At 34.5% G+C, this 14,601-nt stretch overlaps 1 protein-coding gene across 6 annotated transcripts in view; it reads right to left on the bottom strand.

Moving 5' to 3' along the window:
• The window catches only part of RHOT1 (ras homolog family member T1), a 29,240-nt gene that overhangs the window by 12,299 nt on the left and 2,340 nt on the right, over positions 1-14,601 (bottom strand). For 4 of the 6 annotated variants that reach the window (XM_067308164.1, XM_067308165.1, XM_067308166.1 and 1 more), the window contains exons 2-14: positions 11,978-12,036; positions 9,694-9,775; positions 8,384-8,427; positions 7,539-7,592; positions 7,096-7,148; positions 6,439-6,547; positions 5,779-5,880; positions 4,228-4,326; positions 3,684-3,792; positions 2,630-2,750; positions 1,928-2,012; positions 1,388-1,533; positions 421-521 (exon numbers count right to left, since the gene is read on the bottom strand). In XM_067308164.1, the coding sequence (XP_067164265.1) occupies positions 421-521; positions 1,388-1,533; positions 1,928-2,012; positions 2,630-2,750; positions 3,684-3,792; positions 4,228-4,326; positions 5,779-5,880; positions 6,439-6,547; positions 7,096-7,148; positions 7,539-7,592; positions 8,384-8,427; positions 9,694-9,775; positions 11,978-12,036 (1,164 nt within the window). Of the gene's footprint in view, positions 1-420; positions 522-1,387; positions 1,534-1,927; positions 2,013-2,629; positions 2,751-3,683; positions 3,793-4,227; positions 4,327-5,778; positions 5,881-6,438; positions 6,548-7,095; positions 7,149-7,538; positions 7,593-8,383; positions 8,428-9,693; positions 9,776-11,977; positions 12,037-13,140; positions 13,191-14,601 lie in introns of those variants that run through there. The other 2 variants (XM_013953129.2, XM_067308162.1) reach the window with 2 other exon arrangements.

The following is a 14,601-nucleotide window of genomic DNA, read 5'->3' as shown; positions in this document are numbered from 1 at the left end:
GGGAAGAGTCTCGGTATCTTTGCAAGACTAAGCAAAACAGATTAATGTTGACTGACTTACGTATACAGGAATGCCTTCTAATTGCAGTGGAACATCATGCAAAAATTCCTACTGCAGTGCAAACAAATTACATACAGCATTTCTCAGTTTTTGTTTAGTGAGGCCAATCTGTACAAAATTGGTTTTATCCAGTCAAGTCATTGATAGCTACATCTGAACTAACTGTCCACTTACATTAAAATGCACACAAAACAGTATCTCTCAAAAATATTAAATCAAGTTTGACTTGAACAGAAAATGGTGAAGGAAAAGAGAATGGAAGTTCAAAAAAGACAGGACATTTTATTTAAACAATTTACTCTTGGGCAGATTTCTAAATTTAAATACCTATATTGTACCAAATTCATTTTTGGCAATTACCTGTAATTGCTGATGCTTGAGATTCTTGTTCTGCAAGTATTGAGTAGCCTAAATAACCCAGGTACTCCAGGCAACGCTGTACATCTAAGTATGTGGTTAGTCTAGCAGAGGGAACAAAAAGGAATTTCTAAATCATTAGCGTCCCCAATATTAATTCTCCACAGCACCAAAACATTTTTTCCTCTCATATCTCCAGACTGACACAATAGGAGTATTCCCAGTACTGAAGGACACAAGCACTCCGAAGGTAAATGGTGGCAACTTTATCTGGTCTTAATACTCAGCCAAACACTATGAAGGCAGGTCTTCATGAGACCTATCAACCTACACTAATTTTTGCATGGGGAACAATGTTCACCTCACTCTATGACTTCAAGAGGGAAAGAAAACAAAAACAAAAATCATTCTTGAACAGCATTATTTACACCTTTCTAAAGGTTAGAAGAATGAAACATGAAACAACCAACAGAAACAAATATTCCAAAAAGCTTCAGGGAACCTTCCAAATTTTGAAAAGATACGTTACAGTTACCATTGAATAATGGCCAAATCCTGAACAGACTGTGGCTGTTTGAAGATTAGGCCACTGGATGGCTATAAATATTTCACTGCCTGGTTGAATTTTCAACTATTATCTTACTCAACGTTTTCAATATTGTTTGTCAATATTTACTCCTTAAAATGGAGTTTTAGTGGTGCACAGAACGTAATAGTTAAAAAGAAGCTATCATGTTTAAGTAACGCTTTAACATAAGTTATTTATATAAACATATTTATATAAACGTAAGTATACGCAAGTAAACGTAAAAGCAAAATGTATTTAACACCTGAAAAGAAGATTTGAATAACATATTTAGAACCTGGTAAAGCAGCTACTATAAAATGGTGTTCAATAAGATTAAGTTCTCCATGAAAGCAATCACCTCCATAAAGCAGCAGCAACCAAAATGTAATGTACCAGACTTACGTCCACTGAGAGAGAAACCCTTGGTATGTAATCCATCCCCTCTCGTTTGTACAAACAGTGTTGTTAACATCAGGTCCCCATGGCATATAAGGGAAGACTTTGAACAAATCTTTCAGTTCATCAGGACACAAAGCACAATCTCTATCCTGAAAACAAGCACACGATATCAGACATAAATAACACGTATTAATTCCTGTCTATTCTAAACTGATACTTTCTTGGTGTACATCTGCAAGGCTCAAGAAACTGGCTGTAAAAAATGGCGCTTTCTTTTTCATGACCATTCTTTTCCTGTTTTTTTTAAACAAGACTACATACATGAGCTAGTTTGGTAGTACAACCATAACTGCCAGCTCTCCTTGCAGAAAGAATTATCTTATAAACAAGAGACTCATTTTGATTGTATAGCTTAAGCTGGTTTCTGAATGAAATGACATAATGACAGAAAAAAAATTTTGCTAGAAAAATTGCATTTTTACTAAGGCTTTGAGTTACATATTTGTTTATTTATTTATTTATAGATTCAAATCAAAAGCTTACCAAATCATGTTTATCAAAAATGCTTTGGAGAAACAAGTATGCATGATGATTTAATTCTGTTGTGCAGTCTGGAGGAATTTTTAGCCTATTTATTGAAAACAAAAACCAAGACAGGAAGTCTTCAGTGAGTTCACAAAATATAAAAATACAACATTTGGCATTTCATCTTAGTATTCAGTTTTAATAATTTCTTTAAAGAGAACAAAGTAAGTACTTTTTATTAGGAATTCTAAAAGGTATCAGTGAGTGTCCTAATATTACATGATATTTAATAACCAGCAGTGTTTTAGAAAAAGTATATAGGTCTGCTTCTGAAAAGCCATAGAAAGCAAGTAGAAACACAGGCAATTTCCATCCGAATATATGAAAACTTATTTAATTTGGGGATTTTCAAGGGATTACAAGTGCCACGTACAATCTGCAATTGCTCACTTGCAGGTTCTAGTCTCCTATTGTTTCTTTTGCCATCTCTTACTTATAAACAGAGATGGAGGGCATGATAAGGCATAAAGGGACAGAAATTCTTCCTTTGTAATTCTCAGTCACACGAAGATTTTGGCTAGTAGGGCAAAAAGTAGGGAACATTACTTAATGTAACAGTAAGTCTTGGATAAACACACTATAATAAGCTTTCCTCCTCCACAAAGGCACCATAAAATACATACATTTAACTTAAAGAAAGCTAAAACAAGCAATACATACGGAGGAAACAAGTACTCTGGTGTGAGCTCTAAGTCATCGTCATATCCAAAGCGACGTAAAACAGTCCAAGTTGTTTCATGTCTTCCTCGCTGAATGAAAAGTGTGTGTAGAAAAAGGAAACCTGAAATCAAATGATAATATCTGAATCCCTTGAAGCACTTTATCTGCTATATAGAATCAATATCAGAATAAAAACAAAGAGTTGGAAATACACATTCAGATTTTAAACCTCTTGGGTGGTGTTACAGAATTATCTGCATGAACTGAGGGTTTAGATAACGTGTCATTTGTAAAGTGTCCTTCAAGTAACTGTTTTCTTAAAACAACCCACTTGATTTTCTGATGTTTTCCTTTTCAGCACCAGCATTTTAGAAGAACTTAGCTGTATTAAAGACAACCATATTTTCAACAATTCAGAAATAGTAAGCTACTTAGCAAGAAGCCTGGAGAGCAGTCTCATGGAAGAATGCCCTTGGTTTTCCTGTACCAAAATAACCGGGGAGGATGATCATTTAGCACTTTCCAGAGCTTAACAAACACTGAGACTTCACTGCTTAGTAAGGCTATGCCTTAAGATTCTCACTCTTTACAATTTCTCACTAGTCCTATTACAGACATAAGCTCCACAAGTAAAGCAGTTACACTGATGCTCAGAAAACACATTTTCTCCTTTCACTTTTGCCATATGCTCTGAGCAAACCCGTACAACATAGTTGTTAAAATGCTGGCAGACACCACACCTTGCTGACGAGTGCGGCAACCAGTGAGACGAGAGACAAGCAACAGACCTCCCTAGGAAACAGTCTCTTTGACTCAGTTTACTTAATTTAGACACTTGGATTCTAAGCTTCAGTAAAAACAGGAAGTAAAAAGATTTTATTCACCCTCATTAGCCCTCAGTTTCATCATCCTTTGATATGATACTGCCACCATATCCAGCTCTTGTGGTTTAAGCAGCAAAGTAGAGTTCATATTCCAAAACAGCTACTTTTTAATGTGAGAATGATTATCGGCTTTAAAAAAATGCATATTTTAAAAGTTAAATAATGCTTACCTTTTAATGTTAATCCATTATCAGCAACTCCATCACTTAGATTTTTCCTGACTACATTCTTTACATCCTCCAAAGCTTGAGGTGCCAATGGTGTATTAAAACAAATTCTCTAACAAAAATCAGAAGAGTCTGTTAGGACCACTGGACACTAAGCCATACAAACAGCACACTCTGTATAAAATGCAGCCTTAAAGGATCTGATAATCTGGTAAGGGGCACCCCAATTTCTTAGTGGAGATACAGGTGGAGAAACTTTTTCTTTTTTCTTTTTTTTTCTTTTTTAATAATACTAGAATTGGGGTTCGTACATTATACAGATTTTGTTTTTGAACTAAAACTTGAGCGATGGTTAGAAATCATTAGCACTATTTCAGTTGTTACAGATCTCCTCTTTTATGCTGCACTTGAGACTTAATATTTAGGCCTGATTCCCTTCTCATTCATTTTACTCTATTACTGTTCCTTCAAAAACAATCAATTGTTTTTGTAGTATTATATAACTCAACCATTCAGAACAGTGAAACGAGAGGCAAAACAAAATTACCTGAAAGAAGTTGAGCTCTGCATCATTGAGAGTACCATCATTATCCTGATCAGAAATTCTAAAAATACGAGTGAGTGCTTTAATACAGGCAGGTTTCATCTAAGGAATAAAAGAAAGTTCAGTATCTTTCTGGGCTTGTAGATAAAAATATTACACTGAATGACATCAGGCAGCTCAACCAAATTAAAGCAAATACTAGCTTTTATCTTATATTTTTAGAACAGAGACATTCACACACACACACACAAAAAAATCAAAAATAAGAGGAAACAATTTTAAACGAGCAAATTTATGTCCAGAAATCAAAAGCAGTTTTTCCCACATAAAATGTCTTTCTATTCAATTATTAGAATAGCCTGAATCTCTTCACAGGCTGCAGGTGGCACTCATTAGTTATTCCACAAAAAAAATCAGTTCTCTAAATTCAGTACTATTGTTTTGGAAAGCTTTAAAAATATAGAATCTTTTTTTCAAAACAGTTTTTAGGAGGGAAAAAAGCAGGGCGATTCCAGTGCCTTGCAAAAATAAGTGGCTCTAGAGCTATAGTGAACTTTTTTTAAACCAGCACAATATCAATATTTACTGTTTCAACTATGGCTTCAAAAGTAGAAAATTCAAACATCAAATACTGAAAACCTTCACAGAGCTCATTCATCTGCCAGCAAAGCACCGATCACATGAACTATCTCTATGACAGAAGAATTGCTGGGATACCTTCCAAATGAAAGAAAACAGACAGGGGTAATTCTCTCCCAACAACTATACTGATGACAGACTCTTCTCTTCATAGAAGTCATAGAGATTGCATAGAGATTGGTTTTGGAAAACCAAAAGGATTTCAGCACAATTCTATCACATCATTACTAACTCAAAGATGATTCTGATGGAAGAAATCAGAACAGGATTATTCTCTAGTTTTCTACATTAACAAAGTATTTGAGATTGAAGCAAAACACATGTCCAAAAAAAGCACATGGTTGGGTAAGTTTAGAGATCATTAACAATTGCCTATATAATTAATGTTTTGAAAAATCTTACTCCTTCATAATACGCTCAGTTAACTTTCTATGGTAGTTAAAAATAACCAGCTACATCACTTCTCTTTGATCCCTTTTGCCAAAGTCTCACATCATGCTCAGAAAAGTTCTTTTCCTTAAATCAGGGTGAATGTGGAGTAATTTCCCTGAAAGAAAGGGAGTTACTGTAAAACGTGCATCTAAAGGAGAGCAGAATTTGACACATGATTTTTTCACATTACATAGTTGTGTCAAATGAAGCCATTACCAAAGCTTCTTATTTTATTTTGCAAGTTATACAAGAAAAGAAAATCTGTCTTCATTGTTTTGAAGAAGAGGAAAGGCAGATCTGATTAGTGCAACACAAAACAGTCAGTGTTTTGAAATATTATGCTGGACATTTGAGGGGGCTGTGTGTGATAGAACACACTAAGAAATGCAAAATCCATTCAGAAGGGAAGAACAGGAAAACAAATAACTTCAATTAACTTTTTCCCCCCTATATTACTTCTTTTTAAAATCCATATATAAATACCTCTTTCTCCTCTGGGCAATAAAGGGGACCTGTAGGATGCAGAACAGCTTTCTGTGCATAATAAAATAGTTCAGATATATTCTTCAAGTTTTTTGCTGAACACTGAAAGAGAAGTCCTTATATTGATTTGCTAGTCTCTTGACTATTTGATGATTTATTCTGAAATCTAAGTGAGCAAGCTCTAATATCTAGCCCCCCCTTGTGGTTGCAGTGCTATTAACAAAAGGCCAGCCCCTGTATCTGTTCAGTAATTAATAAGGAGATCTCACTCTAACTTGCTATCATATCAGTAACAGAGAAATCAAAAAGCTAAACCTAAAATAGAGGCATACATAAAATACCCATTCTGTTTTTAATATTGGCCATCTGTCAGCATATTTGACATCTGTTTGGTTTGATAAATACATTTAAAATACTAGCCATAGGCAAAGAATTTAGGAGGTTCTCTAAATATTAAAATGGTTTGACAGTAATATTTAATACTATAATAGTGGAATCTTTTGAAAAATAACAAACTCACTATGATAATGATTGCTCTAGTTGAAAGATATTATTTATCTGGTCTGAACAAAAACTGCTACAAATATTAAAAAGTTATCATATATGCTTGACAAGAATGTATTTTTGTTACTCATTCTAATTTCAGAAAGTCTTGCATACCTCTACACATGTTTCTATCTCTGTATATTGATTCATAATGGGAAGGATAGTTTCCATACTGCTATATTCCACTAGATCAGATTTGTTTCCAACTAATATAAGAGGCAGCCTGAAAAGAAAAAAGGTTTTACGAGCTTTAAAGACAGAGGGATAAACAGATTATCTTAATTTAGTGCTCTACTTCCCACCAGAAGTCATTATATTATTTTCATGATGTGATTAAATATCACTAGCAGCCAGTAGGCAAAACTAAATGTTAGAAATTTTGAGTAAATTATTCTGATATACACAGACTGAAATGTACTTCTTGTTGATCCTCAAAAACACACCGTTAAACATAAGAGTAACTAATCATATTACTATTAAAGAAACCCGCTACCATCAGTAGAAAACCTGTACAGGCCATGTAGCCAAAATTAGTTATATTATCACAAATATAAACACATCTGGTAAAAGCTGTCCATGAAATTCAAAATATACGGCATTGTTGGCACATGTAACAGACCTACATACTTTAAATCTCTTGCTCCTGGGACTTCTTACATAAATTCTAAATTTAGAATTTGATTTTCTTAAACAATTAACATCCTCAACCCTGTCCACTGACACCCATTGATGTGCAGCCTAATTCACACTTCTCATCTTTTAATTATGCACCTGCTATCTTTGTCTGTCCTTTCGTTGATGAGAGGAATCCATCGGCTTGTTACCTAAAGTGGTGGGGAAAGAGAAGGGGGAAGAAAAAATAAACAAATGAGTAAACAAAAATATACCTTCAAAAGTAATATGACTGAATTGTACACAAGCTTCAATTCATTACAACTACCACTGCTTCTTTGCAAAGACGACAAAGGAGCACATATTTACCCACAAACATGGAGTTGATTAATGAACAACTTTCTCAGATGACTGAAATGACTGAAAACTCAGATGCTGAAATGGACCAGGAGTAAAAAAGTGCACAGATGCATTTTATTAGCCACCTGATCTCAAATGCCATCTTATGGATTTTAAACATCCAAAGTTGATTTGGATTGCCAACAATTAACAATGCATAAGTTACATCTCAGGCAATAATTGGATAAAATGTGTTACCATACCTTATCAATAGAATTCTTGTTGTTAACAGCATATACTATGCAAATTACATTTGCCTAAAATTAAAAGAAAAAAAGGCATGAGATTCCAATGTTTAGAGTCTCTAGAGCAAGAGGCAATTAGAAAACATATGTAATAACATCAATGAGCAAGAACGGTTCACCATTAGTCAAGAACTATAACCCTGGCTTGTTTAAGGAATATACAGCTTGAAAATAGCTTAAAACAAAGAATTTAGATGTTGAGAAGTGCCAGAAAGTGTCTCCTGCAGTCTAACATTCCTAGCTTATGCCTGCAGAGAATCCTGCACTATCAAGGTAGCTAAAACCAAAGAACTGTAATTTGCAGCCTCTACTCAACTGCCAAACTAACTGCCAGAGATGGAACACAACACCATGACAGACTGCACAGAAAATGTGCAAGGGGGGCTCAGAAAGAACTGGGAATAGGAAATTGATAGAGTTATAAAAGTACTAAGAATCCTCTCCCATTCGTAAATGCAGCAGTATAGTATGACAGAAAGAAGTGAAACAGATCTTTCCAAGGTAGGATTATTTCTTTACAAAAACCATCAATTCCTTGATCTACTAATTAAAGATATTTGGGTTCTGTCCTTTCACTTAGAAGGCAAAAGCTTATGCCCAATTCACCAAAATAGTGGCACTTGTTAAGCAGAGGAAGGTTTTTGCATAGGGCAAAAACCAAACCTTAATGAAATGCCAAGGAAGAAAGAGTAAGAGGTTTTTCCTACAATTCAAACTGAAACCCATCTAAAGCAGAGAAATTAAAAGGAAAGATTTCTTCAAAAGCAGAAACTAGTTTCTAACAAACCCTAAAACATACTCACCTGTGATATTTCATGGTAAAGCTGCTCATCACTTTGCTCTGCTTCTGCATTCAATAGAATAAGCCGTTCATTAATACTGAACATTTTTGTGAACAAAACTGCAAACCTTAAGAAACTAAACTAGGATATTTCACAATGCTCATAAGATGGCCTTGTGAAAGCTCTTGTTATAGTGTACTAAGAAAAGTGCTTCTACTGTAACAACAATTCAATTGATCTAGTAACTCGTAAGATAGTCTACTGCACACAAGTTTTTCAGTAGGTATTTTAAAGATGTGATAATTACATTTGTAGACAAGTTCCCTATGGAATGAGTCATAGTTTGGATCCCCTACATTTATCAACAGCCCCTTCCTGGAATAATAAGTAGCACCATCTCTTCTATAATGTAAACTTCTACCACAAAACACGGCACATAGCAATTTTATTGCAGAGTCAGTGAATTTCTTAGTGAGACCAAGCTTTCGTTAACCAAATCTATGGAAGATTTCATCCAACAGAAAGGAAGTTTTGACTCCATATAAATTTAAGCCTAAGTCCAATGAAAAAATTATGTATTATTTCTTTGCTCCAAATAAGGAACACACTAAAGATATCCTCAACAGTGAAAGGAGAGAGGAAGCAGGAAGGAATCTGTTAACACGGCCTAATTCTCTTCATCCATTTAAAATGGAAGCTAAGAGTTTTCACCAGAGTTTTTACAGAGATTGAATACACTGACTTGTGAAGCATGTTAAAACTTAACTGATAACTTGGATTTTTGTCTAGTTGTGCAACAGTTGCATATATTTATGCAAGCATATGAACTTGATACTCAGCCTATTTACTCAGTAAGACCAAGGAGATTGCAATATGTTAAAGGATGAAAATAAAAAGTTTAAAACTGAATTTCTAGGTTTAGACATCTTATGCTTTTGTGCCACAAAGCTATAGAATAAGTTAAGTCTCCTTCAGCTTAGTAAATTCTTCCCTGAAAGAAAGAAAAATAGCTCTGAATTCCATGAAAGTACCCACCTGTGTCTGAATCTCTAAATACACATGTCACAGAAAGAACACTAACTTCACTAGAACATTGCCCCCACTGTCTTCCATGGAAGTACCAACAGCAGTTCCTGCTAGGCTTTGAATTAACAGGATCAGCCATCATCACCTGATGTAGTTTTATCCCATGAGTTTCAACTTCAATCTAGTCTTTTCCTACATGTAGCTTTGGTCCCATACCAGTATTACTGTTACAGAGGCTACTGAGGTAGGTAAGCAATTCCACACCAAATCAGTCAAACCTTAACTGTACTGTGTAGTCCTTTTACCTGAATAATCCACTATGTGGGTTGGCACTCTTTCAGGGGTAACATCAGCTGGAATGGTGATTTCTTCAGCACGGGGTGGAACCTTGGGTTGTAAACAAACAGCAAGAAAAAGCCTTTAAAAGATAATCACTGAAAATCCAGAGGGCCAGAAAGTAGTATACTGCAACTTATCTGCCAGTTAGTCGGTTTTAAATAGAACAGTTTATTAATAGTTTAAATACTTTTTGCCATGTTCTGAAAATCACTGCTACTTTCTTGTTATTTAATAGTATACTCGCTACATAACTGATTTCCTGCATGCTATGCAAGAAAGCAGTGTTTTTAAGGGATTCAATAAAACTCAAATCTACTACACCCAAACACCGGTAAGAACCATTAAAACACTGAAAACTATAAAGAAAATCTGAATTGGAAGTTATCTTAAACAAAAATGCTATATAAATAAGAGTTCTATAATCCTTTGGCTAACCAAACTCAACAAATTACTACAAAAGGCTCCACATTCTTTAGCAGGAGAGTAACATCAGAGCTAGCATGACACTACTGACAAATTACATACTGTTCATATATGTTTATATTTTTTAATTTTTGCACAAGACATCTGAGTCTTATCCTACTCCCATTGAAATCAATGCAAGTACTACCCCTGTTAACAGTGCTGGCAATGGCATCTGTAAAAAAAAAAAAACCTTTTCAAGATATTGCAAACTAATTAACAGACATGACAAACAAAATACAGGTCTTAATTTCTACATAAACAAAACTTGACAACCTCCTTCCTTCTGACAGAGTGCTAAACATTAAGCCTAGAAAAGCCTGCAAGAAGGTAACACATAATACTATGTGAACTAAGTGTTTCGCAAAATACTGTAAATTAGCTATGATTGCTGACTCCCCCCCCCCCCCCCCAGAACATTAATCCATATTCAGGAAGAATCAACTTAAATTTTAATTTTAATAAAAATTAACTGCACAGCTATGGCCTTTTACTTGCTGACACTGAACTTTCATTGTATGAAAAAAGATCAACCACCCATAGAATGTTTTTTTGTAAAGCTTCAGACTCTACTTAAATCTTCATCAAGAATGATTACTGATAACACCCAATACATCAAACAGCATTCCAAAGACTGAGACGCCTGGTAGACACATCTATATAGCTCTGATCTGCATGACTGACCTGAAGGAATCATACACATCTTTCAGCAGGTTTTATAGGATGCAGCAATTTTTTTAAAGAAATTTCTGTAGTTTCAGGCAGATTTTTGTGTTAAATATAAATGAGGCTTTTCTTTCAACATGAGTTTAAAAAATTGTACCAGACTATACAGAACAAATAAATCGGGAAGTTAACAGAGGCCTGTAATTCATTAAGTTCATCAACATACAGTCTGTCAAGGAGCGTGCCTTAACAGTTTAAGAACAAACAGCAGCTGGAACTCCTTTTTACCTGTAAAACTGGGGATTAAATTTAGTTATGTTAACAATCTGATCTTGGCTCATGAGCTGTGGTAACCTACTGATTTGCATTGAACATAAGGCAGTGTAATTTCAAAGAGCAGCACATGATGGCTATTTTAAGGCTTGTGATCAGAAGAAATAAACATTCATGTTTATATGTAAAAATCTTAACTATTTGCAGCAGTTGCAGTCTCATCATGGTATAAAGAGAACTGTGCTGCTTTCTGTAAAGGAATAAAATGTATAAGTAGCTCTACTTTTATTCTAAAAGAAAGCAGCATGAGTTTTCTGGGTTTTTTACTTCAACCAAGTCAGAAAAATATTCCTCAAAAATAAAGTTAAATGCATTGTCTTTCTTATTTACAATAAAAGGCTATCTACAAGTTAAACAATATGACTTTTTAATTCCTCATTCTATTTTTCAATATACCTGCTCTACAAATATAACATTCCTTCAAAAAAATGGAGGATCTTGCCTCTTTCAGCATCTTTCCATTTATGAGTCTTCAATGTTGAAACATGCTGCCAGTTCTGACCAGTTTTAACTGCTTAAGAAAACTAATGTTTCCTAGGCATCAAAAAATATTATTTTAATTAAGCATGTGAAAAACAAGAAAGCAATTTAGATAAAACTTGTATTTTTGATCTTTGCACATAGCTATATTTAAACTAACCTAAATCACTCTTCCAGGTGAGGTCCTCATGGCAGTTTTATACTTTAATAGAAAAGGTTATTTTAAAGTGGAGCCTATTAAGTTACTCTTTGAAACGATTACATAACAGGACAGAAATAATATTTAGAAAACAAATACGGATGCTGTACCTCTTCTGGAAATTCTTCACTGACAAGAGACATAATTAGTGACGTCTTCCCAACTCTGGCTGTAAAAGAAGGAAAAACAGAGATTAGATAATTTGGTTTTGTTACACTTAATAGTTGCATCCCATCTAAAAGTGGGAAATATTTTTTAAATGTTTTCCAACTGACCACGTTAAAGTTCTTTTTTGTTGTTTAAACATACTGAATATGGATCCAAGCCATTCTCTCAGAGTTCTTTATTGTAAGACTCTAGGTTCCATTTCACCCTTCAACATTTTGTAAAAAAGGGAATCAAATCTTGTTCAGTCTTACAGAGAAGAATTAGCAGGATTTAATCTTAATGTAGAGAATTAAGCAACAAAGCCAACAAAAACATACTGGAAACGCATTAATACAGCTTAACAGTTACAAAGAAAGCACACAGACAGGAATTTAAGAATTAACTATTTTTAGAGTATTCTTGATACCGTGATTAGGCCTCAGTTCTGAACTATCAATGATTAAGAGCTGGCTAGAAGACATGGGTCCTGGTTTTGGGTATCTTTAATGTGATCATTTTGTATTAAGTTAGTAACTTTTATCAGGGTACCCCCATCCCTAAAAGCCCTCATCTGCCCACTTTCTGTGCTTTTGAAAGCCTTGAAAGGCTATTACTGCTTTAATTGTTTGCGACCCATTTCTTTAAAATAAAAATACCAAAACAGATTCAAGTATTATCTGGGATTGTATAGCATTTTTGACATCCCTGGATTCAAGCAAAAGCTATTTCATCCTGGTCAAATAGCATCTTCGCTACCACGTGTATTTCACTAACCCAGATGCTGCTTGCCATCAGTCGGAGCCAGGACCACTGTTCCTATGAAAGCAATATAAAATGCCATCTATTGACAGAAGCTGTTTTGCTGATATCACTGCATTTACACTTGTCTGTTTTAATTGTATATAATACTACATGCGAGAGGAAGAAGAAGAAACTAAATCATAAGACATTGATTTAGTGCAGAAAACTACTGAATCAATGTTCTAGTCAAAGTACATTCAATTCATCCAAGTCTATTTTCATTTTAGTAACAAAGGGCCTTCTGACACCCAGAAACAAAAGCTTCTCTTCATCATTGTAAGTTAAAGAGTATTTATAAAACTATGAAAAACCAAGAAAAAGTTACCCTGGAGAGCGAGACTGTTGTTCTTCCTCAGGGAGAAAAGATGACTTTTTTCCCCCAGTGGTATCAGCTGAAGAGCAGTAAGATGCAGGTTTCTTATGATTGTGTTTTCATAAAGGATATTCATATGAGCTAAAACAATAATGTACATTACCAGGTGCCCTCCTGCATAGACTACATCTTAAGTTTCATCCTGACACAACCAAGAGAGCTTTAAAAGGTCTCTTGTTCCCTTGGACATGTACTTTTCTGATAGGCAAGTAAAGCTATTATACAACTACAGAAAATGCATGAGTACATTTTGCATCTGACCAGGTCAACTTTCATTTGAAATGGTGGCAAAATCTGTTGGCTTTGCAAATATAGAAATTCAGTTTATTAATTATACGTGACTGAAAATAAATGAATACGGATAGCTGATTAGAAAAGATACTCTGAATATTTATAAGCTTTTACATGCACTTCCTACTTTCACACAACAAACTAAAAAAAAAAAAAAAAAAAAGGCAATTCTTCACTTTCCTAAAATTATATAATTTATTGAAAGCTCATTATGGCAACCCACTCTATACAAATGAATAGTCCTTACTCTAGAAAGGAATCTGCCCCAAAAGAAGAAAACAAACAAACAAAAAACCCAAAATACACACATGACTGTACAAATAGGAAAGTAGGGACAAGTTCCCCCCTCCCCAATCCTGCAACTACCATCAAATCACCTGCCATTTGTATGTTTTTTTTTTCCAGCTAAGACCAACTCCTTTTGGAAATACAGCTTCAGCACAATAGAAGTGATTACAGTTTGCAGTACAAGGGTGTTAAGTTACAGTCTTTGCTTTTGAAGGTCCATAAATCAATTCATATACAGTGCAGAATACTAAGTTTTGTTCAGTTCAAACAGCACTCCTTTTTCCCCAAAATTAAAAGTCAGGCTAAGCTGATGTGATCTTCTAGTCATAATTACACTTAAAAAAAAAAAAAAAAAAAAGTAGTTCTGGACTACATGTTACCTTTAGACATAGGGTAAAATATATTTCTTTCTCCATTCCCCCCAAAGAAGGAAATAAAGTTAAAGATGAACTAAACTACAGCAAACTTCATTTTTTGGAAAATGATGTTATGCTGATGAGCATAGCAAAGGAAACAGAAAAGAATTTAAAAAAGTATTACAACAACCCCCTACACCAAAACTAGCCAGGTTTCTCCAGCTGCACTCTTGATATGTTCATCAGATGCCAAAAAAATTTATTCAGCCCAATAAGGCAATTTAAATTAAGTCTGTTCAGACAACTGGACAAAGTTATCAGGGAAGTATTCTAGTGTTGTTTCTATGAAAGACCATAGGCTGAAGTGTAGAGATGAGGTTTATTTTGCTTGAATCTAGGTCAGCCATTTGCCTTTCCAAATCTGTTTATACTCTTAGAAATAACAGCCTAAACAGTAGCAACTGGGTAGGATGAAAAA

The sequence above is a fragment of the Apteryx mantelli genome, chromosome 19, assembly GCF_036417845.1.
Source record: "Apteryx mantelli isolate bAptMan1 chromosome 19, bAptMan1.hap1, whole genome shotgun sequence".
Classification (NCBI taxonomy): Eukaryota; Metazoa; Chordata; class Aves; order Apterygiformes; family Apterygidae; genus Apteryx; species Apteryx mantelli.
This window is presented reverse-complemented; position numbering and strand designations above follow the sequence as displayed.